Source organism: Akebia trifoliata, chromosome 9 (assembly GCF_017979445.1).
Source record: "Akebia trifoliata isolate Shusen 1 chromosome 9, ASM1797944v1, whole genome shotgun sequence".
In the NCBI taxonomy this organism is placed as follows: domain Eukaryota; kingdom Viridiplantae; phylum Streptophyta; class Magnoliopsida; order Ranunculales; family Lardizabalaceae; genus Akebia; species Akebia trifoliata.
Window position 1 is genome coordinate 19,675,008 of NC_141383.1, and position 27,631 is coordinate 19,702,638.

General features: G+C 34.9%; 2 protein-coding genes across 18 annotated transcripts; both read left to right on the forward strand.

Moving 5' to 3' along the window:
* Positions 1-10,576: 10,576 nt before the first annotated feature.
* On the forward strand, positions 10,577-16,553 carry LOC147394530 (uncharacterized). 17 transcript variants are annotated; one of them, XR_015181648.1, is made up of 10 exons: positions 10,584-11,539; positions 12,156-12,673; positions 13,686-13,729; positions 13,833-13,871; positions 14,606-14,657; positions 14,971-15,053; positions 15,141-15,257; positions 15,670-15,829; positions 15,918-16,087; positions 16,169-16,553. XR_015181648.1 is itself a non-coding variant. In XM_086454465.1 (8 exons), the coding sequence occupies exons 2-5, from the start codon at positions 13,563-13,565 to the stop codon at positions 15,177-15,179; spliced, it is 351 nt and encodes a 116-aa protein (XP_086310591.1). In that variant the 5' UTR covers positions 10,577-11,539; positions 12,156-13,562; the 3' UTR covers positions 15,180-15,257; positions 15,670-15,829; positions 15,918-16,087; positions 16,169-16,553. The 17 variants fall into 17 exon arrangements, 4 of the variants coding, with proteins under 4 accessions (XP_086310591.1, XP_086310592.1, XP_086310593.1 ...); XR_015181646.1 differs by having other exon boundaries at positions 10,579-11,539; positions 12,156-13,729; XR_015181638.1 differs by having other exon boundaries at positions 10,580-11,539; positions 13,833-14,657.
* Positions 16,554-20,540: 3,987 nt separating this feature from the next.
* On the forward strand, positions 20,541-27,003 carry LOC147394531 (GDT1-like protein 5). The gene is made up of 13 exons (XM_086454238.1): positions 20,541-20,715; positions 20,827-20,895; positions 22,723-22,782; positions 22,873-22,920; positions 23,436-23,524; positions 23,657-23,693; positions 23,783-23,830; positions 24,579-24,644; positions 24,734-24,778; positions 24,869-24,930; positions 25,875-25,947; positions 26,067-26,159; positions 26,839-27,003. Exons 1-12 carry the CDS (start codon positions 20,695-20,697, stop codon positions 26,136-26,138), a joined length of 690 nt encoding a protein of 229 aa, XP_086310364.1. The 5' UTR covers positions 20,541-20,694; the 3' UTR covers positions 26,139-26,159; positions 26,839-27,003.
* Positions 27,004-27,631: the final 628 nt, after the last annotated feature.

Below are 27,631 nucleotides of genomic sequence, written 5' to 3' on the forward strand. Positions count from 1 at the left end.
AGATCACTATAAGAAAGAATTGTGATTCTTTATGAGTTAAGGGGATAAGAAAAGAAAGATCCTACTTTAGGTTGGATACATATGTATTTGCAAAATCAACTAGAAGAAAGTTACATAGGGCTGACTCAATACATATTGAGGCCTAAGGCGAAAATTCTAAAGGATGCCTTTTTAATATTAATTAATAAATATCTATTTAATTTTGTTTTTTTCATTCTTTTAAGATGCAAATCATTTTCAATAAATAATAAAACTAATCCTCTTAAAAACTTGAAAAATCAAATTAAATCTAAAATAGGATTAAAAGAAAATCTTTTTTTAGAATTCAAAAATAGGCTAATAAAAAATAATTAACTAATTTATTATGTGAGATTTAAATGAGAATAAATAGATTAGAAACAACAATGAAGAGAGAAAATGATGATGAAGAGAGAAGTTCAATTCAATTCTTTTAATTAATTCAAATATTAAATTTACCTTAATTCCCCTGCTCATGCATTGATGCTCCAAACTTAATTGAATCTCTAGTTTACTCTTTAAGTTTTTTATAAAGAGTGATTATGTGTGTGTGTGTGTGTGTGTATGTGTGTGTGTGTGTGTGTGTGTGAGAGAGAGAGAGAGGATGAAGGGCATATGGTGAGAGAGGTGAGTTGAAAACTTGTGAAAGAAAAATTAGGTGAAAATAATGAAATTTATTTTGTTGGCCTCCAAGGTGGGATTTCATAGTTATTTTTTATTTTTTAATGTACAAGTGGTCTTAAAACATTAAAAATAAAATAAAATAAAGGGGAAATTATAAATAAATAAATAAATAAATAAATAAAATCTAATTAAATAATTATTTATCAAAAAATTACTAATTTTTGTAAAATTACAAAAAAGAACCTCAAGTGATGCAACCTTTTTTATTATTAAAAAAAAAAAACCCGACTCTTCAAGTGTGGCAAAGGTTTTTTTTTTTTTTTAATTTAAGAAATCCGGCACTTTAAGTGCCATAATCTTGAGCTATGAATTTAACTGCCATGACTAACTTGATAAGATTGCTAATCTTACTAAAGTCATTGGACCCACATGTATTATTAAATTAGCAATCCAACAATACAAACTTCTAGATTTCATAGATAAACTCATATTCGAAAGAAAAAATTTCAAAAAATAAATCGTTTTGAGCTTGATCGTAGATGTTGAAAATGGATGGCTATCGAACTCCTAAATTCAAAACTAAAAATTAACAGTGGTGAACTCAATGTTATAATGCAATAAGATATTTCAAAAAAAAAAAAAATTTTCAATTTTTTCAACTTCGATACTTAGTTAATCTTCTCAAAATATCCAAAAATATATCAATTATGATTGCAAATCAAAAATTACGATGTAATCATTAAAAAAAAAATAGAATCTCAACTTCGTTCTTAAATTTTTTATTATTATAAATCATCAAAATTAAAATAAAAAAGAAAAAAGAAAAAACCAACATCTAGATGCTCAAAATTAGGAGAATATCATTCTCCATTCGACATTCATGATCAAAGATCATAAAAAATGATGGCAATTGCCATTGGAAAACCTAACTAAGTGAAGAAAATGAGAAAAGGGTAATTTCGACATTTCACATTTCAAAAATGGTGAAAATGGACTTCAAGGACCATTTAGAAAGAACAAATTTACTAAATATCCTCTTTAGCTAATAGTGAAAATTTAGGGATTATTTAGAAAAAAAGTCCCTCTGCAAGGGTCCTTTAAGTAATTTTCCCAATAATAATTCACCCAAAATATGTAGTAGTATCTCAAATATTCTCCAAAGTGTGGGGGGTTTATCTTAAACACCCATTCACGGACCACATTGGGTAGTTGGGCGAAATTAAATGTGATGGACTATGAAACTAACAATACGGTTCAAAAATCAAAGCTTTATGAGAAAATGAGAGACAACTTTTTTTGGTTAGATGTTTCTTTCTTCTACTTTGAACCTAATATTAAGGTTCTAAACTTAATAAAGTGAAGTTTGTCTTCTTTCTTCTTTAACCAAAACTATTATCTTAATATCTTTTGGATTTATTCTTAGACATGAATCGTGTTGTTTTAATTTGTTTGTCCATGGCACTTGTCCTAGGGTACAATTGCTAGATTGTCACAATAGAATGGGTTCTTGATCTCTCTCGTAGATAGTAATACGAGAGATTACGGCAACCAACCCCCTGAGATCCTCTCGAGCATTAAATCAAAAAATCGGTATGCTAATTGCATGCGTCCTGAGTAATCTGCCATTAATAGTGTAAGATAGTGACGCATGCTTGAGAGCTTGAAGAATGGGAAATACCATTGAAGGATTCCGATACATATCAAGGCATGCACGAGACTGCTTTAATTGGGTCAAATCTCATAGTAGTGGTGGATATTTGATTATCATTTCTAGAAGCAAAGGTACATAATTCTTTATCTTGAATCTCATTATTCTTATGAAATTGACAACACGCAATTGAATTATATTTGTCTTGTTTTTATTGATTGAACTTCTTAAGATAGAAAGTGCCTTCAATTGTCCTAGGGTATAGTTGCGGTACTACTAGGATAGAAGGAGTTCTTAATGTCAATAATGAATTTATGATCTATGCAACAAATATAAACATCCACAAGAAGCCATCACTTCTTGAAAAATTCTCTCGAGTCTACCTAAATTTGTGTATGTCTAACTTGAGATGAAGCGTTACGATGTATTTCCATCATCTTGTCTCAGTGTCAATATAGAATTTCGAAGACCTTAGCAAGACATTTCTTATTGAGATGTTGCCCTAGGACTTACCAAGGACACCAAAAGTTGTCTTTTAGAAACCAAAATTTGATTGTGCTTAAAATGGACATATGTCACCTTGAGATGAACACTTACAATTAAGAGGTCAAGATAAGAGATGTCCGAGATTAAATTCATGCAAAAATCCACAAATATTCAATGTCAATTTAAACTCAAGTAACTAAAATAGAAGAAATAAATTAAAAATCACTCAACTCACATGATTTATTGCGTGAATGCCAAGAAAGTATAGACAAAAATGTGTCGTATAAATAATGATAATAACAAAGAGAACTATAAATAAAAGAAGAAGAAAAAAAGACAATTTATTGACTTAAGAAGCTGGTATTATCCCCCATGCTGCAAAGTCTTGTCCATGACTTGGCCATTGACGCGCAATTTGTATGAATCTCAATAAAGAGAAGGTCGAAAAAGACGATGAAGATAAGATTCCCAATTTCATGGTCCATATTTAAGGGTGTCAATAGGCTGGGCCAAGCTTGGCTTTTGATATTTTTTTAATAAGCCAAGCTTCACATGTCTTTTTGTTACAATTCAAAACCAACCTTGTAGAATAATGACAGCCCTATTCATATCTCAAAATGTGAGAAATCAAAATATGATGACAAAATTTGACTGTGCTAGGGCATTAGGTGCTAGAAGAGATGAAGATCATTAAGCCACAACGATTCTACTACCACTCCCAAGTACTATAAGAAGAATGGAGTTTAACCCTGAGGGGTTGGTTCAATAAAAATTTCGAACCGATAAGAGGTTAATGCTTGTAGGTCGTGGGTTTGATACCCAATGTGAGCATTAATTCCTTAGGAGTCACATGTGAGTGCACACCCTCACTTATATGGTGTGTGTGATGTGCAGGCGTTACACATGCCCTAGGACTAGTCTTTGGACAAGGCCATGGTCTATGGATTGGGTAAAGCTCAAATACAGACTTGGTCCACTATTTACAGGGATATTCAGTTATAAAAAAATGGGGTTAAGATAGTAAAATTTGAAGGTAAAATTTACATATTTTGAACACCTTTCGATAAGTTTAAAGACAAATTTAGTATGATGGTCGTGTGTGCTTGATTTATTTTATCATAAGATGCTCAATTTTATGAAGTGATTGGAATTTGGAGATTTAAGGGCATGCCCCAATTACTATTTTGGTCAATTACTATTGTTTGAGTCCATGCTCTTACATCCATCGCAACAATTAGTTTAATTGCTCACGAGGGATGCACATCAAAGATTAAAAGATATAACACAAAAAAAAAAAAAAAAATTTGATGATCGAATTGTGGACTACATTTGAGCCAATTTTAACATAGCATATTTTACAAGTTACATTTTATTATCTCTCTCATGTTTGATACCTTACAGTTATGAGTCGTGATAAATCAAGCGTTAAAGATACACGATCTGTATGTGGATGACATGGCAAGGGAAAAATATCTACGGTTAAGTGATCTTGCCATGTCATCCGAGTGCATACCACGTTTAGCGAGTCCATTTATCATTAGCCTACAGTTATTTATTGATCCTTTTAATCTCATTGGTTGTATCACTTTTTTGCCTGATTGTATTATTCCACTCGGTGTTGTCACATTTATAGGGAGTTACTATTGCCACACCAACTTTTACTAAGGCAACACCAGCAATTCGTAGGTGATTTACATAGGAATTGGTATGGAATTAGTAAAAGTTAGTGTGGCAATAGTAGGTCTCTACTTATATATCATATCTCGACCTTGTTTGACTTGCACAGGTGAGAAAACGTGTCTGAAAATATCTAATATGTATCACAGTTCGGATGTGTTTAACAACTTTATCTACCTCAGATTCTGTTTGGACACTCTTTGTACTATGGATTAAATAATCTTCCTAATGTAAGACTTGGAGATTAGTATTTCAATGAGAAACACTTCCCTTACTAACATAAGTAAGATCTTAAGCCTTACTAAAGGTCGGTTTGCTCAAACGGATTACCAAATCAGCAATCCAATACCACAGCCCGCTAAATTTCACAAAAAAACTTAGATTAAAAAAAAAAAAAACTTATTTTGAATTGGATCTAAGCTTTTGAAAATGGATAGCTCTCAAACTTTCACCTAACTCACAAATTTAAAATTAAATTTCAACCATAAAAAATAACTTTTTCAAAGTTCATAAAATTTTATCCTCTACAACCTTGAAGCATTGAATCACATTTTGGGATGTGTAGGTATCAAAAATTTTAAAAATACCTTACAACTCTCTAAATTATCAACAAAAAAAAAAATTCTTAAAATCAGACTTGGGCCTATACATTTTAATTAGGACCCATTGATCGAGACAGACCTCATATGGTTTGGGCTTCCACAGATAAAACTCGTGATCTAAACAAAATCAAGTAATCCACATATTAAGTGTTGGGCACTACACCCAAATAAATGAGTTTGGCCCATCAACAATCCATAGAATCCTTAAAATTGGATTTGGACAAGTTTAATATTTAAACAAACTAATCAAAGCTCTTTAAGTTGGGACATAATTGGAAAGTTAAATTATCTTTAAGTCTACAAATACAAAAGCCTCCTTCATTTGGAGGGGGGCGGGATCTGAATCTCTCTCTCTCTCAAAAGATAGAAGCTCTCCCTCTAGAGAAGAAGAAGCTCTCAAATTTTTCTCTAGAGACGAAGCAAAGTTCTTCAAGAGATTTAGATTTCGATTAAAGAGAAGATCAAACCTAAAGCCCCTTTTCCAGAAGTCAAGAAATATTTCCCATCCAATAAATCGTGAAGTCCGAATAGAAGAAAATCTATGAAAACCTCTACAGAAAATCAAACACAAACAAAATCACTATTAAAACAACATTTTCATCAGATAAAGTATGAAATCTGAAGAGAAAAAAGCTACACACGTCATCTTTGACTTTTAATCAGAAAAAAACACTGAGATCTATATCTCCATTTTCATCAAAATCAATTTAAATCATTCGTGATCTTGTTTCACGAATCTCAAGGTAGATTTGTAAAATTTGTTGTCTACAAATTTCTAGCACGCTCGATGGGAGTATTTCAGTATGTTATCTTTCAGTCAATTTAAAAAACACCAACAAAAACATCAATGGCATCTCGCAATGCTGACATTAACGCATCTGCTACAGATGAAAAATGTAAGAAATTTTTTTCCTCCAACCTCAAATCTTTTAAGGTTATTAGTCACGATCATATTGTAATGTGAAGAATGACGAAAACTAGTGGTTCCCAACTGGTTGAGCATCTCCAACATCACTCCAAGAAGCGTGCTACAAAAACAAAAATATTTACAATGAAGACATTGTCGGCAAGCGTTGTGAAAGACAACTCATTAGATTTTGGATCTGATACGAAATCAAGCAAGGGATCGTCTAGATCTCTATCAATCACTTCCTCATCGCAAACTCACACCTCTATCAGAGCAGTAATGACAACTGAAGCACTAATGATAGAACAACAAATAGCCTAAATGGTTGACACCATTAACAAGTTGACAAAAATAATGGAAAAAAATGGCATTCAAACTGGCATCCTAATTAGCCATTTGGAGCAAAAGGACAAAACAAATGAATCAAGCGCTGAACCCTTACATTCATCAGGTTTTACCCGTGAAGCATACACGACTCTGTGTGAAGATAAAAAACGAGGAGATCATACTGGCTCGAGAAATTCTATGCAAGACCTTCTGCATAAATCAGTCTCCTCACTTTCCGTCCAACAACTACCAGCAATGATCACTAACATCATCCGCGCTCAATATGGGAACATTTCATAGTCCCCGTTGGTCTATTCTAAACCCTATACTCAACACATTGAGCAAATACGTCTTCCGACAGGATATCAGCCTCCGAAATTTCAACAGTTTGAAGGAAAAGGAAATCTAAAACAGCACATTGCTTATTTCATCAAAACCTACAACAACGTCGGTATGTATGGGGACTTCATGATGAAAAAGTTCATTTGTTCCCTCCATGGTAATACATTCGATTGGTACACCGATTTGGAATCCAACTTGATAGAAAATTGAGATCAACTCAATAGAAAGTTTCTCATCCACTTTTAAAATACTAGAATGGTAGTAAGCATGGTTAAACTCGCCACCATCAAATAGATGAAGGATGAACCAGTGATTGAGTACATCGAGCGTTGGAGGAATCTATTACTTAACTTCATGGATTGTCTCTCAATCATCCTCCATCAAGATGTGCATCCATGGGATGTATTGAAGACTTATGTACATCTTAAAAATGATCGAGCCCCACACCTTCGAAGAGTTAGCCAGACAAGCCCATAATATGGAGCAAAGTATCGCTACACACGAAGATCTAAGATCAGACGCACCTAAAAAATCTGAGTTAAAAAAAAGAAATATCATCTCAAGAAGAAAATGTTATGTTTACCACATCCACAAAAACTTCAACAAAGAAAAGAAGCGAAAAGTCAAAAACGGACAAGTTCCAAGACACATGGACAACTTTATTAACCCTAAAAGATCTTAAGGTAAAGGGATATCCTTTCTATGAGTCTGATATCCCCAACATGTTCGACAACTTGTTAAAGTTAGATCTGATCGAATTATTTTCTTTTAACAGACAAAAAAAAAGAGGGCATAATGATTATCCAAGGTATTGTCGTTACCATCGAGTAATCAGTCACCCACTTGAAAAGAATTGCACTATGAAAGAAGAGATCATGGATTTGGTGCATCAAGAAAAAATTGAAATCAAATCTAAAAATAGTATAGCCGCCACACACATGATGACAATTACATTCGAGTTTAAGGATTCAACACCTTTGACGAGTTCGTGTGCATATTGGCTCCACTCCTTCAAGATAAATAGGTGTTGCCATTACTAAAACAACTTCCATTAAAATCTTCTAACATCAATGATCTTTGATCTGTATTGGAGGCATCATCAAACTGGGGACAAATTATTGTCTCTCTACTTCTATGACAACAACACACTTCAAATAGAAGATCATGTTCATCAACATTGCAGCCTACATATGCAATGTTACAATATAAACATCAACTGCTACAACAAGGTCACGTTAAAGATGAAGGTTGTATGATTGTCACATGTTAAAGAAAGGAAAATTCTCATCTTTCAACCTCGCATTCTTCAAGATCAACTTCTAATAAAAAGAAGACTATCCAAAACTAGGTCGAAAAAGAAGAAGAAGGAACTACATGTATTAGTTTACAATCAAATCAAAGAAATGATGGTGATGTGTCTAGTAACTATTCCAACTCCTTAAAACTCGATGAACAACAATTTGAAGAAGGAAGTATTATCTCAAAAGATACACCAATGAGATTGAGCATTTACGATGCATTTCAACCAATGAAGAAGGACTTGTCAATCTTTGCCTTTGATAGAGATTTTCAATCTAATCTCCATATGTAAGGCAACTAAAAAAAAATTGAACTACGTCTTAGCTTGATCCCACATTGGGTACGTAAGCAATTTGCAAACTTAAACCAGGTTATATCGAACTAAGCTTTGGCTTGATCCCACATTGGGTTCGTAGGCAGCCTACAAAGTTATACCAAGTTCCGCTATATTAAAAAAAACATTGAAGTACATTTGGACTTGATCCCATATTGGGTAGGTACGTAGGCAACCTGCAAAATATTTTGAATTACGTTGTGGCTTGATCTCACATTGGGTATATACGCAACATGCAAATTTACACTAGGTTCAACTACAACAAAAAAAATTATAAAAAACTTCAAACTATGCCTTGGCTTGATCCTATATTAGGCAGGTATGTAGGCAACCTACAAAATCACAATATGTTCAGCCACCGTAAAAAAAAAGTCTTCTTCAAATTTATTGTCCTAGAAAGTAATCCACGATGTTCTTTGGCACGAACCTAAATTGTCTACAACGCTCCTCAACACAAGTTTAAATTGTTTGATAATATTCGTTATTGTACGAGTTTAAATTACATGATACTCCTAACCCACATGAGTTAAAACTGTAAACGATTCAAAAAAAAAAAAAAGAATCGCTAGATTGAAAACCTGAAATGACGGTCTAGGCAAAAATTAGAGCGTTTTTCCTTTGAATTACATTATAATTTGATCTCCACTTAGGGTACGTAGGCAACCTGTAAAATTACTTCAGGTTCAATCACATCGACAAAAAAAATTATTTACACAAAAAATGTTATTTTTGATGTTCGATAATGCTTTAACACCAGTTGGCATTGTTCATTCTTGAGCATGACTAATATACAACTACTTTTGAGACTAGCTAACCAGCGTGTATATCTTTATTTTCATGTGGTACCTCTAATAAGTTGGCGTTGCCTGCCCCCGAGCACCACGGATATACAATTGCTTTGGAGACTAGCCAATTAGTGTGTACATATCTCTCTATCTCTCATCACACAACACTTCTAGCTAGTTGGCGTTGCCTTCCTTTGAGTACCATTGATATATAGTTGTTTTGGAGATTGGCCAATCAACGTGTACATCTTTCTCGTCACACAATACCTCTAATCAGTTGGTGTTGTCTACCCCCGAGCACCACTGATATACAACTATTTTGGAAACTGGCCAACCAACGTGTACATCTTTCTTGTCACGCGGCACATCTAACCGGTTGTCGTTGTCCATTCCCAAGCACCTTGATTTACAATTGCTTTTGAAACTGGTCAACCAGCGTAAACATGTCTTTAGTCATGTGATACCTCTAATAGTTATCGTTGTTTGCCCTGAGCAAGAATAATGTATGTTCGCTCCAAATTTTGGTCAATTGATGCTAATTTTCATGTTACGTGACGTACAATGTTCACCTCCTAGAGTTCCAAACGATATTGAAGATATTTATGTGCCTATCCAACAACCAACAACATCAAGTTAAGGCCAAATTTTCATAAAATGGTAAATAAAAGCCCAAGTGAGCATCCTACTTCTTATATCAAAAACTTGATTAACATGTCATCAATGAATGTGACTTTAAAATAGTTCATGTTGTTGGCCTTGCTTCAATGCCAACTAAAGATTAACATGCAACATGGGGTCACATGCACCTCATGAAACCCATTGTTGATAAGGTAAAATATGTAATCATCATGCTGACTCTTCTCCACTTTCAATCCAAACGAAAAAGTAACAATAAGCATCTTGAAAGTCTGGATAGGGTGAGGACTCTGAGACATCTTGCAACAATTATCTTCCATCTCTAGCAACAAATACATAGTTAATCACCAAATCAAATCGAATAGTTGTTGCCCCAACAAGCAAGATATCCTACATGATCATTTAAGTGGCCTCTGAATGCTATTACAATGGTCGATGCTGCAAAATGACATTTTGTTCTTCCTGAAATCCAGTCAAAGAGTAAAGGGGAACTTGGATGGAAAGGCTATTCTGCAACAAGTGCATTCGAGCCAAATGAACCTTGAAAGGTTCTTGAGATGGCATTTAGTACAACTAATAACCCTCTGATACTATTGGTAGTAGACAAAATTGCTTGAAGATGCCAGATGACCGAGTTCTTGAGAGAGAAAAAATAAGAGAGTGATAAAGAATCCATAAGAGTTCAACAATGGGATTGATGGAGTAAGAAATTGACTTGGACCATGTTGCTTGTGGTGTCTTTGGTGGTTGCGACCACTGGTTGAGGGTTGTAAATATTTTTGTGTTGCCATCTTGACAGGGCCTAGTGCTACTTATCTCTTTCAACAAGTTCATTCCCTTTGTCGATTTCTTCTTTTCCCAACCCCTAAGAAAATGTATAGGTTACACTACGTCATAAGGCGCAAAAAGCGACAGTAGTTTTGCGGAAAAAACGACTTCTTCAAGCCGTCGTTTTAAGCGACGGAATCCAGCAGTCGCAAAATCACTGTTTTTCCGCGACTCAACGCTACTTAACGCGACTCAATGCGATTCAACACGACTCAACTCTTGACTCTCACTGTTTCACGCACAAGCAGATTGTTCGACTGTCTCTCTCTCTCACTCTCACTCTCACTCTCAGATCGATTTTGAACGAAGAATCGAAATCAATCGACTCTCTCGACTCTATGTCTCTCGATCGATCGATCAATCGATTTTGAACGAAGAATCGAAATTAGTTGAATCTCTCTCTCTCTCTCTCTCTCTCTCTCTCTCGATCGGATTTTGAACAAAAATCTTCGATCCATCGCTCAACTCTCAATCTCAGATCTCGGATTTTGGCTCTTTCTCTCCATCTCGATCGGATTTTTAACAAAAACCTTCGATATTTGCTCGATCTCCCACTCACAAATCTCAGATTTTGACTCTTTCTCTCCATCTCGATCGGATTTTGAACAAAAATCGTCGATTCTTCGCTCGATCTCTCACTTATAAATCTCGGATTTTAAAGAAAGATTCTAGGGTTTTGAATCTGTGGTCAGACGCAATCAGATTTCGATTTGTGATTTTTAAGGTTGTTTCGATTTGGTCTGAACTCGAGAAGAAGATTAAAGTGATTTCGATTTGGTTTGAACTCAATTAATTCTGATTTTGATTTCGTTTGAACTCGATTTGGTCTGGACTGGAGAAGAAGATTAAAGTGATTTCCTTTTGGTCCAATTTTGATTTGGTCCGAATTGGAGAAGAAGATTAAAGTGATTTCGTGTTGCGAGTTTTAGGGCTTTGTTCGATCTCCCCCTTTCAAATCATTTTAACTTACCTTTGATCTCTCGAATTTGAAGCGAGTTTCTGCTGGGTTTGTAATCGAATATTCAGGTATGTTAAAGCTTTTGATCGAATCTCAGATTTTCCTTAATAATTTTAGAGTTTCATAGATTTTCTTTATTTCAGATATAAAGAAATTGTTGTGGTGTAATTAAGTGCTACTTTGATTCCAAATTCATGAAATTGTTTTTGAATTTAATTTACGAAACATTCTTTCAACCTCCAATATATAATTGAAGTATAATGAAGAAAGAACTCTGATAAGGATGATCAATATAATTGAGTGTAATCAACAGTGATGATTGTTTGTCAGTATGATTTTTAGAAGATAAGGCTGATCAACATCATTGAGTGTAATCATACAGAGGCTTGTTTGCTGCAACCCTGTGAAACACTCCACGTATGAACATATCTCCCAGGATATAAGATTACAAAAAAAGACTACACGGATGAGCTTTTTTTTTTACTTTGCATGAAAGAAAAGCAAGAAAGAAGAGTGATGGATGACAAGAGAAGAGCTATACCGTACTTTATTCTAACCATCACAGTTAATAAAGATACTCCATTATCCTAGGATTATGGTTGCAGTAGGGTTCATGCTATGATTTCCTTTAATTGCAAAAATAAATTTATTGCTAGATTTTGAGGACATCTTTTAATTGCATAGGGCATGATTTGGCAAGTAGCATGTATTGGAGAAATCCTATTGAAGCTTCAATGGTCTGAGGTGAAACTCTGTAGTCCAGTGACTCTGTTCTATCTTCCGAATGCTGGTCTTAGGTGAAACTCTTAAATAACTTGTGCTCAAGTTAAGAGTATGGCATGCAACTCTTTTAGGCTTTGGGAAGGTTGAATTTTGGGCATATGTGCACTTGCTCAAAATGAGCAAATGAATTGGCTCGAGGAGGAAGTAAGTATCCATTGTGTCGTGCGCCGATCGTATTTGTCTATTGGATTAGAGGTAACTGTCACAACAGGCTGTGGCGTAGCACCTTATCTAACCAAATAGGCGGCTCAACCTCGTCCGGGCTTGAGAAGATTGGGCTTGTTAGCCAAGAATCAATATTGTTAGCAACTACTATAAAAGGGAACATCGGGTTTGGTAAGGAGAATGCAACAGATGCCAAAATCAGGACTGCTATTGAGCTTGCCAATGCTGCAAAGTTCATCGACAAGTTACCAAAGGTGACATGAAACCATTTTTATTTATGAATTAAAGCTTTGTGCGAGGCTAACATGGTTGCATCTTTTAGTTCTGACTTGGATGAGTGCTAAAGACATTAAAGCTCCAGCCTATTACATGACCAAATAACATTTAAAATCTTGATTAAGCACGATGTTTAGTCAAAAAGATAAAATGATTTCCCTATACAATCAGTTTCTTTTTTTCACAACTTTGACTTTACGGATAAGATCCTATAGCATTATCATTTTCACCATCAAAATCTTATCTTAAGGGAATTTCATCGCATGATATCAGTCTGCACATGTAATGTACACAGTTTCTTTTGCATGAGCAAATAAATGTGTCCCTACACTATAGAATGTCTACGACATCATAATTATCAACACCAATATCACCAATCAAGCATAGCCAGGAATCCCATATAAGCCCTAGAAATGATTCAAAAATTAGATAAAGAGATAAACCTAGACCTACTAAGACTCACAAATTTGCACTTTTTTAGTCCTTTGAAATTGACCTAACCCCCCACCCACGAGTGATGAACAGCACCACCCAAAAAAAAGTGCAAAGCCACAAACCCCACATTGGGAGCAGTTTTCACTTACAAGAGGACAAGCCCTATGTGAGTTTAGTGCTTTTGAGCATAAAGACAAATGTTTTTGTTGAAAACATGTCTCCTAATTTTCTTTCAGATAGGAAGAAAAAAAAATTGAAACATATTTTGAATAATTAATGGGATAATTTCCTGCACTTCTTTCAACTAATTTAAAGTTGGAATCCAAGTCATGGTTCAACAACCAGATTTGTTGTTTCCCATTGTTTCACCACTTTGACTCAGTCAGAACCCACGAGGTTTTCTCCCCATAGAGCACCATTTTCTACTCTTCGATGATGCTATTCAGAAAAAGAACTTTAACTTTTTATATTTTATATAAAGGCACCACCATATCTGGAATATATACTTATATTTTTCTTTCCACGTGTCGCTTGACATACGGTGAGCTGCAACAGCTATCACTACAAGTCCATTGTGGGTTGTTAAGACCGGACTCCAGGTATGTTTGATGTTCTTATATTGTGCTTGATACTCTGGGATAAGGTTTCCGCGATGATGATGATGCTGATGATGTTGTACTTGATTGCAATTTTCTGTACTAGGTTGATTAAATTGTGAAGTTGCCTGCATGGAGCTATAAAGTTACTCTTTAGCTGTCCTTTGGTTTACTCGAAATTGTTTTATATCCTTGGTTTATTTTTCCCCATATTCTGAGATTAACCCATGACTAAACGCTCACAAAACTTCTCATTTGCATTTCTATTGAAGTCTATAGTGATGTTTACATGCTATTGTTTTCCTTTATCAATTAAGTAATTACATTTCTGAAAGAAGGCATACTTTTTTATATTGGATCTTCTTACTGATACTGATGTTGGAAGACCCAAGTCTCTAAAACGTGATTATAGAATAAAACTAATAATATCCATGGTTTGAATTTTTGTTCTGTTTCGGAATGTTTTAGCACTACAATCTTGTTTTTTACATAGCAGAACAAAGCATTGGAAAATTTTGGATGCATCTCAATGTTTCAAAATTTTGAATGTTTCAGAATGTTTTGGCCAAGACCGTCTTGGTTTTTCTCCTGACCGAAGCATTGTATCGAAACAGAATTTTAAGCATTTAGGATCCATATGTGAACTTGTGATCCATATTTACTTTTGCAAGCTAAATATTTTGCTTGTGTTGGCCAATACATTACATAATAATGAAACTTGGCCAAAACAAAAAACACTGCTGACTTACCAATTGAAAGACCCAATGCCACTATTCATTCCCAGTTATTGAGGATGTTAAATTATAAACCAAAACAAGCCCAACATATACTATTTGTTATTGATTTCAGGTCTTCATCTTTCTTGCTAGTGATTTTCAGGTGCCACGTCTCCATTGTTTAATACACAGGAAGCTTGCATCTTCTATCCCAGGTACATTTTTTTTTTTCTTTACCTCTGTAGTTTTGGTCCTGACCTTTGACATGTTATAGGCAGAAAAGTTTGAACTCATCTTTGGTCTATTAACAGTATACATATCTGATTTATCAAACTTAGATCCTAGGAAGTTCAAACTCAATCATTTGCTTGGAGTTTCTTTCATTTCGTTCTTGCTTATTATTTCTGTTTATTTTTACTTTTATCTTTTGATCATTCTTCTTCCCCAATGAGGTTTGCCAACTGTTACCGGATGTTTATCGAATTAGTTGAGTAAAATGCTTGGTTTGTTGTTTCATTTGCTGTATAGGTTGCAAATGCATGCTTGAGGGGGTTGAAGTTACTTCAATTGGACCACCAAAACCAATGTGTTTTGTTTGGACTTATTTGTTGGTATGTGAATACAAACCGTCCTTTACCAAACTCAGTTTTCTGGTCTAGTGATGACTAACTATATTTATGTTCTATTGTTGCTGTCAGCGTTGGTGGGGCCCTCATTTTTACAGTTCACAAACATGAACTCAATGAGAAACTTGTTCATTACGGGAATACATTGCCACTGCTTTTCATGGTCCCGCTCACACCGGAGCTGGATGGGTACGTGTTTTTCAACCTCACCTAAGCTTATAGCTATATCCATTCAAGTTCAGTTATGAATTGAGTTGGTTTGATGTTGTGTGGTGTAGTTCAATGATTTCCTTAACACCATCTTCGTTGAAATTAGTTCAATGACTAATTACGTAATTAGTCACCCCTTACTCCATTTTGAATTAATTAGAGTGTATTAAGGTATTTATCAACTCCAATTTTAGATCGGTCAATTAAGGTTTGCTATCTTTATTGGCAAACTTTGGTTTCATTAGTAGAGATAGAAATAGGTGTTTGTTATTTATGCGTTAGGTGAAGTTAATGCTAGTGGTATCATTTACATGGACCTCTATGCGATCTTTGATGTTTTGTTATTTTTCTGTTTATGAATTGTCTTGGCTAATGTCTACCGTTGCTTTAGGTTCTGTTAGTTGATCCCATTTACGAGGTTGCTATTCAAAACCTGAAATCACACAAAGAGAAGAACTTCATTGACATCAGCAAGGTGTTTGATAGCGACTTCAATGCTAAAGCAATTGGTGAAGCGGATTTGAATAAGTGTGAACCTTGGGATTTGCCATGTAAGTATCCTAAACAAAACTATATTTCTTCTTCTTTGATAATTATATCCTTATTTTTTAACATATATGTATATATTTTTGAATGAAGGGGGGGCAAAAATGGGTGGGAAACAATGGTATTTCTTCTGTGTTAGAGATAGAAAATACCCATGAGTTCAGATTAGAAGAGTTCCTAAAGGAGAAAAAACTAATTGGGTCACGCATGAGTTCAGATTAGAAGGAAAGTTCTCTCCTTACAACCTCCCCAAAACAACTAAGGTAGAGAGCTATATCTCTTTATTTTATCTTATTTTTTCCTATTTTTGTTTTATTTATTTATTTATTTATTTATTTTGGCAGAATGAGTGGGTGATTTGCAGAATATTTAACAAGAGTTCTAGTTGTAAGAAACCATATGTTTCAAGTCTTGTGAGAACCAAATTCTGCATTAATGCAAGATCAATCAATATTGAAGGTTTTATTGGAGAACCAAATGGAGTAGAGTCGTAAAGCAGAGAGGGAGATGATTAGTATCTCACAAGAAACAGGGTTGATTACAGATATGAACACTGATCTTGGAGAAGAATCATCTACTTTGGTTGGACCCGTTGATCTTGATTGTATTCGGAATTATTGAAAAATTCTATAAAAGTAAAAGAAGAAAATAAGAGCTTCAGTTACTATTAATGTCTAAAATAGATGGTGTGTATAATTTTTATGGATTGAAATAAGATCAAATTAAATATTTAATCTTACATCTCGAGGAAAAATCTATGGCCCACTGCCAAGTCAGCATATAATTGTGAGCAGTGTGGAACGAAGTCAGTTTAGAACAACTTTATTCTCAAATTATGAAATCACAATTTATTAATTATAAATTGATAAAAACGACTGCCATTAACAGTCGCTTTTTCCGACTGTCTAGAACCGTCGTATTTTTCAACGGCCTAAAGCCGTCTTTGTTTTCGACGGTCATGTTAACGGACTAAAGCCGTCGTTGTTTTCGACGGTCATTTTAACGGACTAAAGCCGTTGTTGTTTCCGACGGTCATTTTGACGGACGAAAGCCGTCGTTGTTTCCGACTTTCTTTGACAGTCGCTTTCTAATCGCGACTCCTTTTTAAACGACTGCGCAAACGACTGAAAGGGCAGTCGTTTTTGTCAAAAACGACTGTCCAAGACAGTCGTTTATCTCTCAATATGACGTAGTGTTACCGATCTAAAAGAAAGTTAGAGATCACATAGGTTGTTGGAAGCATCATGTTGTATGATGACAAAACCTATTGGTACATGCACACATGGTACAACACTATGATTGGAGACGTACACACAAACCATCATGTTGAATATAATGCCACCATCATACTGAAGATTAGTGTTCTTCGCTAGGCCCCGAAATGCAAAAGTTGTGTTACCTATTATTGGTGCCCCCAATGCCAATAGAGTGTGTTAATTGATGCGCCTAAGCTGTCTACAAATGAATTGTGCGCCCTCCTGCTTGCTATTGATGTGCTTACATGATTCAAAATTTTACCATAATCAAACAAAGAAGTGTTTCACACGTGATATGGTTTTTTTCTTATTTGTTTGAGTAAATGATCTTATTCTCTTCATTCTTTTGATTTTTCTCTTTCTTGGGCATGTGTTTCATGAAAGTTGTGGTCAATCAAAGAGCACTAGAAATTGAGTGTGGGTCTATTTCTAGTTCTCTAGCTTCTCTTGTTTCTCAAGATCAAAGAGGTTTCCTCTCCCTTAGGCTGTAACTGGTCGGGATCTGCCTTAACCCTGTTGACCATTAAAAACAAAAAACAAAACAAATAGTGGACCAATCGCCCATCATTATGCTACAACTTTGTGGAAAAGTCAACAAGCCTCCATGTTGTTGTGCTCATCTAATATGATTTGACTCAAAAAGCTCAGTCTGAATTAGATAAAACTACTTTGAAAAGATCAAAGCCCTAAGTTTGTCTACCTAAAGATCCATAATCTGCAGTTTTCTCATTGAACTTCGTCTTCAACTTGGGCGGGCCACACCTTTTGAAGAAATCCTTTAAGTCCACTATTCAAGGTCATCATCAACATCGTTCCAACTATTTGGGTCAAAACTCAAGCTTTCGGATGAATGGTTGGTACATGTGGTTTGAACGTTGAAGGTATATCGGCGTGAGTCTAGAAACCATCCAATAAAATGTTCTCCCAAGCCCACGCATTAAAAAACAAGAGGAGGTTGGATTGCATTTTACATCTTGACTTTTAAAGCTAAACGATGAGAAGTTGAACACGACAGCCAGGAGGAAAAGAATCGTGCAATTAAACACAATTCAACCTTTAAGACATTTTGGAAATACACGTGTGTTCTTACCAAGTAGTTCTAAAAAAAGTAGAAAGAAAGAAAGTCTAGAAAGTGTTGGGTCTTGTCTCTAGATTGGGTAAAATATGGAAAATTAAAATAAAAAAAAAGTGTTGAGGAATCCCGAAGAATTCGCTTTCTAAACCAAAGATACCACTAAAACTCTTGTAGGAAGAGTTGTGGATGAAATTAAACACATGTTGTATCTATTTCATGGATGAGAGAGAATAGAAGTTTTCAAGCACAAATTCTAATAGAACACAACTTTTCAAGCTTAATCTTATCCATTTGAGGAAAATGAATTTCAATAGGTTTTGATCCCATGGATCTTGGTACACCAAATTCTAAAGCATCATCCTATCCATATGAGGAAAATGAATTTCAAAATATTTTTGATCCCATGACACAACAGGCTCCAATAAGGCTTACTTGCTTTCAAGCCAACATGTTTGAGGTTAAACACACCCTTTTGTCTTCAATAATCATTTACCTAGGCCAAGCATCAAGTCCTTTTCAAACTAGGCTAATGGAGCCCATGCTTCCATGATTTGCCAAAGACCAACCCCACCATACAAGGATAAAGAAGGAATGCATTCACGCATTTGCCAAAGATCCAACGTGATCAAGTTAGCTTGTTGAGAGTCATGGCTCCCAAATCTAACTCCAAGAAGCAAACTCAAATATATCACACGTTAATGGTTTATATAGTAGGCTTGGAACTCAACTCCAAGGCCCACGGAGCAATAAAAGTTGTGGTGATGAAGGTTGCAAGATGAAATCACTTGGTCAATCCTTCTAAATTCAAGCATTTATATGTTTGCAAACAAGATCAAGGATACATCGCCTTCAGCTATGCTTCCGGCAATGCATCCTTGAGGGGGGATTTGTAGGCATAGATTTTTTTAAAAAGACCTTGCAACTCTTTAAATTATCAAAAAGTCCTTGAAATTAGACTTGAATCTACACATTTTAATTAGGATCCATTGATTGAGACGGACCTCATATAGTTTGAAATTGGATTTGGACAAATTTAATTTTTAAACAACCCAATCAAAGCTCTTTAAATTGGGGTATAGTTAGAAAGTTAAATTATCTTTAAGTTTATAAATACAAGAATCTCCTTGATTTGAAGGGGACCGGGATCTAGATCTCTTTCTCAGAAGATAAAAACTCTTTCTTTAGAAAAGAAGAAGCTCTCAAGCACTTCTTCAAAGATGAAGCAAAGTTCTTCAAGAAATTCGGACTCCGATTAAAGAGAAGATCAATCATAAAATCTTTTATCTGAAAGCCAATAAATCTTTCTCATCTGATAAAGTGTAAAATCTAAAGAGAAGAAAATCTATAGAAAATCAAACACGAACAAAACCACTATCAAAGCAATCTTTTCATCCTATAAAATGTGAAACCTAGAGAGAAGAAAGTTACACATGCCATCTTTATTTTTGTATTTAACTTTTAATTAGAGGAAAACACTGAGATCTGTATTTCCATTTTCATCAAAATCAATATAAATCATTTGTGATTTTATTTCACGAATTTCAACATAAATCTATGAAATTTGTTGTCGACCGGATGATACAAGGAAGTCCCAAGGACCCTTAGTAAGGTTAGTCGGAATCTATTTCAATTGGGGATTGGATTGTTTAGTTTCATGAACACTAATGCAGGGTAACATTGGATCTACTGCGATTCTCACATTTTTGACATGGAGGTGCACCACATGAACATAGATATTTTACTAGTATCTTGAGAAAATAAACTATGGTTATGTACACCCCAAGTCAGAAATGTGAGAATCTAACTAGATCCAATATCACCCCAACACGACTCATTAATAAATTATGATTGGTCGTACTTGTACCTCAACCAAATTGATTTAACCTTTTAATATTATGACCGGTTCGGGTGTCTTTGTCAAGTTTGACTTGTATATTAAATTTTCACACATTTGATTAAGATTTATTAATCACCAATCGATTAAGTGATATTCTATTGCTACACTAACTTTTACTAGTAGCACACCTATTCACATGATATCATCAAATAATTAGACCACATCTAGACGTGCTCTTAGTAAAACTTGGTGTGGCTATAGAAGCTCCCTTTATTAAGATCACACTTTTTCATCGAATTTCAGATGTGGGGTCTTTAAATATTTTCCACGTTACCACTACTAATAGAACACTCCTACAATGACGAGTCTGTAACAAACTTACTAAGATCCAACTTCGTTGGACACTTGTAGTCTTACGTACGTATGAGATGTAAAAATGTTTCCTAGAGATTTTACAATATAATAATCCTTAGAAATGTTGAATATTATATCATCTAATCTGTTCATTGGATACTCAGGTGTCCAACATCGTTGTACCCTAGAAAAGCCTTTTGTTTTTGCATGTTTTACAAGGCCGAGTCAGAGCTGAACGCAGACAGACGTTTGCGAGACAGAGACTCCGAATCTAATTCTAATATCTGACATTCATCTCTCTCCCTCTCTCTGCGAAAATCTAGGGTTTCTCTCAGCAACTCAGTAAAGATGAGTTTCACAGTGCTTCAGGTATGGACAAAAATCCAACACTGCAACTCATTAAGTCCTTGTTCTTCTTCTCTTCTGAATTTGGAGATAGAAAACCTTAAACTGTTGTTCTTGTTTGATTTTGTTGATTAGGGTTTCACCAAATCTCTTGCAATGACAGTTCTATCTGAGATTGGAGATAAAACCTTTTTTGCTGCTGCAGTGAGTAGATTTTTTGCTGTTATCCTGTATTATTGATGCTTAATTATTTAATTTAATTTACTTGTTTTTGTGTGTGTTGAATTTTGTTGTTTGTGGTGCTTCTAAATGATTTCTTAGACCATGTAACCTTATAGGAATTGAGACATTTTGAAGTTTGAATCAATTTTAAGCATCATGACTTGCTGATGAAATTATATAAATCTGTTGTGAGATAAGTATAGGGAATTACAACGAGGGAATTTGATATAAAAAAAAATAATGATTTTGCGATGAGGGCATTTGATGAGAAACAATGATTTTAGGCATGATTCAAAATATCAGTATCTATTGGTCGATATGTATCGTTATTAGATGAGACCCTGTGACATTGAATGTTTTGGGATTGTATTGGAATTTTTTGGTTGGTACAGTATCGGTTTTTCTATTGATCGAAACATTGCAACGATACTAAGATTTTAAACTGTGATTTTGGGTCTTATGTAATCTAAGATCATTAGTTTATTGAACACTAGAAGGTGGCATTTGCAAACGCACATGTATCAAAAGGGCTTATTTGTAATTTAAAATATTGATTAATGGATTTTTGGAAATTTATATGGTAAAAAGGATATTTTTGTAATTTTTGAAAACTAAACAATGTGGGGTTGGTTATGCAGGGCCCCCAAGGAGATTAGTCTGTCACGCTTACTTGAGAGTGTTGATGGGATACTCCCTCAGTAACAAAAAAACAAAAAACAAAAAATTACATGTAGAATAATTTACTATATTTACATTTAGGATTATGTGGAATGTCTGCTCAATAATACTGCACAGGGGATATGTTTCTTGTTCCATTTTTATTTATTTATTTGTTTTAATAAGTTTAACTTTAGCAGTTGGTTTCCGACTCTTCTAATTTGATGAACTGTTAGCAGGTTGTTTTGAACATTCACCTTTTTCTTTCCATTCAAACCACATGATATTACTTTTCTTTATTTGCAAAATCTTCTCAAATGTTGTCCCCCAAATCTCTCAGAAGGTACACCATTCACTTGGTCTTCAAAATATAAAACACCTAGAATTGTAGTTTCCATATTTGCTTCTATCAATGATTTAACACACATCACTCTAGTAACAATGTGCTCGGAGACTTTGTTTTTGAGCTTAGCTTACCTTTGAAGAAAACCAATTGTGGCTTTCTTATATATATGGGTAGCGTTCTTTTGACAAAATCCTAGACAACATTCTAGACAAAGTTTTGTCTTATATGACTAAAAAGTTTCGAAGTTGACTGATTTTTTTAAGGATGATCTCTATAGTCAGTAGATCATCCTCATAAAAAATCAGCCAATTCTGAAACTTCTAACCCCATGAAAAATGGTTATAAACTAATGGTAAAAATTGACGGTTCACGATTCTTCATCTTCTAAACTAGGGTTAGAAATTTCAGAATTTGCTGATTTTTTGTGAGGATGATTTTCTCATCATAGAGATCATCCTCACAAAAAATCTGCCCATTATGAAATTTTTAGCCCATATAAGACAGAATGCTTTGTCTAGAATGTTGTCTAGGATTTTGTCAAAAGAACGCCACCTTATGTATATAAAAACGTATTGTGGCTTTGTATTGATTTCTAATGTCATCCTTTGTTAGATTAAAGTGAAACGCAAGCATGAATCACAAAGTATTTGATTTTCCCATTGCCAGACCACTTTTCTCTGAATTGTTTATTTTTATCTCATCCTATGCATAACAGTTAGGAAATGCATTGTATTCTTCTTTACAAACACACCGTGAAAGCTAAATTTTTAATTTGTTTATGTGACATTGGGATGCATGTCTTTTAGATCTTGGCAATGCGTCATCCACGGAGGCTTGTCTTATCTGGTTGCCTGGGAGCTTTGATTGTAAGTGTTCTTATGCATATTTCCTCATGTTATTTTGAATTTTGATTTCTTTGGAGTCTCATGATTATATAAATTGTCATGAACTTGTAGGTAATGACTATTCTTTCTGCCCTTGTTGGGTGGGCTGCACCAAATTTGGTAAGAAGTTTGCTTATGACATATGGAAGTTCCATGATTAGTCATTCATATTAGTGCGGTATGGGATACAACCAATTGATGATAAATAGAAAATAAGAAACCTTTCATCAAATAAAAATTCTAAGTTGAGGCTTTTGAGGCACAAAAATGCTTTTGTTTTGTTTTTTTTTTTTTTTTGTGAGGAACCATAAAATCAAGAGATTTATGTTCACCCACATTTGTCAAGTGAGTGATCCTGTCCTACAAGACTACATGTGGATGGGTAAGATTCGATTTAAGTTGAAGAGAACAGAATGATGCATTAGAGATAGGAACATTAATTTGGTGGTGAAATTTTCATATAAAAGAATACATGACCTATATCATGTTCGCTTCTGCGCAAGCTATTGTCAGTACATATCAAAATACCATTCTCATTGTTGTTTTTACATACAGTGACTTGGTTGTCATTCCCATGGGCTTTCTATTTTGATCATATAACTCGTCGTAGTTTCCAACGTTGATATGTGTTTCAGATTCCTCGCAAATGGACTCATCACATAACCACCCTTTTATTCTTTGGATTTGGGCTTTGGAGTTTATGGGAGGGATTCACTGAAGAAGGGTATTCTTCTTGCTCATCTTCCATTCTTGTAATTTCTATCTTGGGCATGGGCTTGTTCATGGTCTTCATCTCTCAGTCAATTTCAACTCATGTTCTGCATGGGCACTGCATTAACTCTATTTAACCAAACAGGGAGGCCGAAGAATTGGCTGCAGTTGAAGCAAAATTGGTTGGTATTTTTTGGTGCTTTTCTCGCTTGCCCTAGTTTTACTTCCAAACTTCAACTTTTTTCTCACTCTGCTTTTATTGGTTGGTTAGGATGCTGATTTGAAGGCAAGTGCAAGAAAGGCCAAAGCCAGCTCCAAGGTGAGAGGTCAAGAATACAATATTTTATTTGAACTGTCTCTATCCCTGTGTTCCTTTAAAACATGATCAACACTTCTCTTGTTTCTTTCTATGAAACTTTTTTTGACCATTCCTCGTGTTTTACTTAATCTTGTTAGAACTTAATGATTTACTCATTCAATCATCTATTATGCTAATTGTTCAAAATCAACTATATATATCAAGAACCTATTACGTTTTGATCTGACCAAAATTAAATTGGGTACATACCTTGTTGTGCCATTGAGCTTAAAATCCAAACTCTGATAATAACCTGGCGGAGTGAATCGATTTTCCTTTTTTCACACGAACCAAGTTGATCCATGTTTCTTGAATCCTGGACTCACCTTCTCCTCTCTCTCTCTCTATTGATTGAATTGGCTAGGGTTTACTGTTGTTGATGGATAATGGCCAAATTGCTATAGTTTAGATGCCTCCAACGTTTTTAGTTGATGCTCTAATAAGGATGCCAATTCCTTCTTTTATAGATGAATAGTAGAGGGCCTAGAATTCCTTCCCATCAACGTTTCCTAATAAATCCTAATGATGATATATTTCCAATTCCAACGACTTAGGGTTTCCCAAAATATTGACATTCTTTTATTAAGAAATCCAATTTAATTAAAACTCTTAAAAATGTGTAGCTGTAAAGGCCATTACCAAACGTGGTCTAACATGACTCAGCCAAAATCTACTGGTCTATGTATCTAACCATTTTGTGTTCTTCCAGGCAGATGATTTGAAAAAGCAGAGAAAGCCATTACTCGCACACTTCTTCTCACCCATATTTTTGAAGGTAGTAATTCTTACAAATGATTTGGTACAAATGTACGTAATGCTAACATTTCGTTAATCAATTTTTTCATTCTCATTGTCATTCTGTAGGCATTTTCCATTACATTCTTTGGAGAGTGGGGTGACAAAAGCCAGGTAAGTAGCAAGGCAAGGATCTGCATGTATTTAGATCACTATCCATCTTGTCTTATCATCACTTCTGACTGAACATAACTGCTCTTTCAGTTAGCTACAATTGGTTTGGCCGCTGATGAGAACCCACTAGGCGTAGTTCTTGGTGGAATCATGTACGCTTTACTATTTTTTTATTCAAATATCTATGTTGAAAGGCTGCTCTGCATGCAATGCACTGGCTATATTTGGCATACTAGACACAAAATAATCAAAATTGTCCACCAATTTTGTCATTTGAACCAAATGATGCATTTATTGTCAAATTTTCTCTTTTTTTTTTCCTTTACTCTCCTAGTTTGCCTCCTATGCAACCACTATAAAGCTTTCGACTACAAAAGATATTTTCAGTGATGGAAAATGTTTGACAGATAAAGAGACCTCCTCCAGCTGTGGATTTTCACAGTGGTGTGGTGATAACCATAAACTGCAGAAGACAAGCAGTTGTAGTAGCGAGAGTACAGAATCATGCTGTAGAGCTTCTATGCCATGCATGGACTACCTCTCCTACACATATTTTGACATAGAATGTTGTGTGCCGCATAGATGGTCAAGAGTATACACTAATTAAATGTTAGGTCACCCCTTGTGTGGACCAATGTTCCGAAGTTCATACCACTTAGATGATCCTTTCCATCCACTTTGCAATTTTGCCCAATAAAATGGACAGTAGAGATGTTGCCCAAGTTAAAGCTTCTCTTGGATGGTAAGGAATGTCAATCAACATGAGTTTTGTTTGCTTCCAATCCAAGATCCCCTAATATTTTAATTTTTTTTTTGGAATCGAGATATCCAAGCCTCTTAGTGCACCACACGACTAATCCTTGGAGCACGTGCAATCATTTCCATTGGATAGTGAATTTTGGACTGTGGCCATATAAAGGGTGGTCTACTATTTCATTGCCGTAGATTAAACAATCTTTATGCCATTTACCATCTTTGCATTGTAGTAAAAAAGCCAACTTTACAGTGATAGAGATGCCTCCATTCTGAATTGTTCCCAAAGGCATCATATTTATGTGGACACTTATGATTGCCTTTTTTTCTGATTTTGATGTAGCGGACAAGCATTGTGCACTACTGCAGCTGTTATCGGTGGCAAGAGTTTGGCATCTCAGATATCTGAGAAAATGGTAACGGACTTTACTGGCATTGATTTTCAAGCATTCGTATTTTAAAATCATGGACTGATCTATATATCACTTTTTGTTTGTTTATTCATAAAGTTAAATTTATATTCCTTTGGATGCAGGTTGCACTCTCAGGTGGAGTTCTTTTTCTGGTTTTTGGTGTCCAATCCCTCCTTTTGACAGCCAATTCATGATGTCGGGGACTCTTTCTAACCGTGAGTATCTTGATTCAATGTTCCCTTCTTTCTTTTTTTATCGATAAACTATCAAACAAATTCAAGGTATGGAGGGTAACTTTATCCCAACCATCTGGGGTTGGTTACATGAATCATTTTATTCCACTGTAATGATATTTCCCTTAAACCCATCTGTCTTCATAACCTTCGTCTCTAAATTGATCCGTGTCTCCAGCCTTTGTCTGATCCTATTTATGCATATAGCACTTGACCATGGTTTTAAATCTCGTCCAATACCAAGATGACTCGCCTGAGTCATCTCGATCTCATTCAGTAACAATATGGATATACATTGTATCTCAACATTTGCATCATCTCGGGGAGATAAATGAGATGTCTCAGACAATATTTTGAAAATCTCGGCTGAGTCAACCAGGATTTTGATTAATTTTTTTTATAGAATTTATATATTTATTATATAATGAAATTTGATTTTATGCCTAAACATCTTCTAATTTCCTTGTTTTATTAAAAATTTATAATTATTTTAATTTAAATACATGTAAATCAATCATTATAAACCAAATCAACGGGTTTGTCTTGTCTAAGACAAGTTGACTTGTCCAAAACAACTCTGTCTCATGCATGGATAAGACGAGACATCAAACCGAGTTCTGAAACAATGCACTTGACTCTTCCTGTGATGTTATTTTTGCAGATGTACTCAAAGCTGCTGCGTCATTGCACGATAAAAGAATAGAGGTTATGGGAACTCTCTCATAATTGCCCATTAAAACTAGATTATGATCATTAAAACATTTGAAGAGCAATCATTTATCAAAAGATTAAAATATTTTAATATCAATTATGTGTTAGAGTTGAATGCTGTTCTGCCATTGTTGCCTTTGGCTTTGGGGTTTGTGTATTGCTTGTGCTGGCTATATTTTTTTTTGTTTGGATGACGGGTGTGTCCATACTTACATTCAAGTAGGGGGACCGGAAGAGCCAGTGCCAGAGCCAAGGCATATGGTTCCCTCCCCCAGGCATGTGCAACAGCCTCACGTCATACACTAGGTAAGTGAGGGTGCTCCCTCACGGGTGGCCCCTGAGGAAATACTGCTCATACTAGATATTGAACTCAAAACCTACAGACTCTCACCGCTTATTGGATCCGAAATTGCCATTGAACCACCCCCTCGGGGTTTGTGCTGGCTATTGTTTGTTATCCACATTTTAAAAAAAAGTTAGGGCGTGTTTGGAAGATGGAGTTGCAACTCCCACAACCTAACTCTACTCTCCAGGTATGAATGACCAACTCTTAGGAGCTATAACTTTAACTTAGACCTCATCTTTCCAATTTTTTTTTTTTTTTTTTATAGTTTTCTGTCTGTTTATAATTTTAGAAGCATAATTTTCATGATCTGGCTAGTACTAGTTTCAAGATTAATTGCTTGAATGCCTTATTTTGAACCATCTATAAAATACTTTCTGCTTGGTTGCTATTTTGTACG

Excerpts from the sequence above, each read along its gene's own strand:
- LOC147394531 (XM_086454238.1), top strand. The coding sequence starts at position 20,695 with ATGAGTTTCACAGTGCTTCAG. Across the intron at positions 22,783-22,872 it reads GTTGCCTGGGAGCTTTGATT|GTAATGACTATTCTTTCTGC; the intron begins GTAAGTGTTCTT and ends ATGAACTTGTAG. Across the intron at positions 24,645-24,733 it reads TCTCACCCATATTTTTGAAG|GCATTTTCCATTACATTCTT; the intron begins GTAGTAATTCTT and ends GTCATTCTGTAG.
- LOC147394530 (XM_086454465.1), top strand. The coding sequence starts at position 13,563 with ATGATGCTATTCAGAAAAAGAACTTTAACTTTTTATATTTTATATAAA. Across the intron at positions 13,730-14,595 it reads TTGTTAAGACCGGACTCCAG|TGATTTTCAGGTGCCACGTC; the intron begins GTATGTTTGATG and ends CTTTCTTGCTAG. Across the intron at positions 14,658-14,970 it reads GCTTGCATCTTCTATCCCAG|GTTGCAAATGCATGCTTGAG; the intron begins GTACATTTTTTT and ends TTTGCTGTATAG.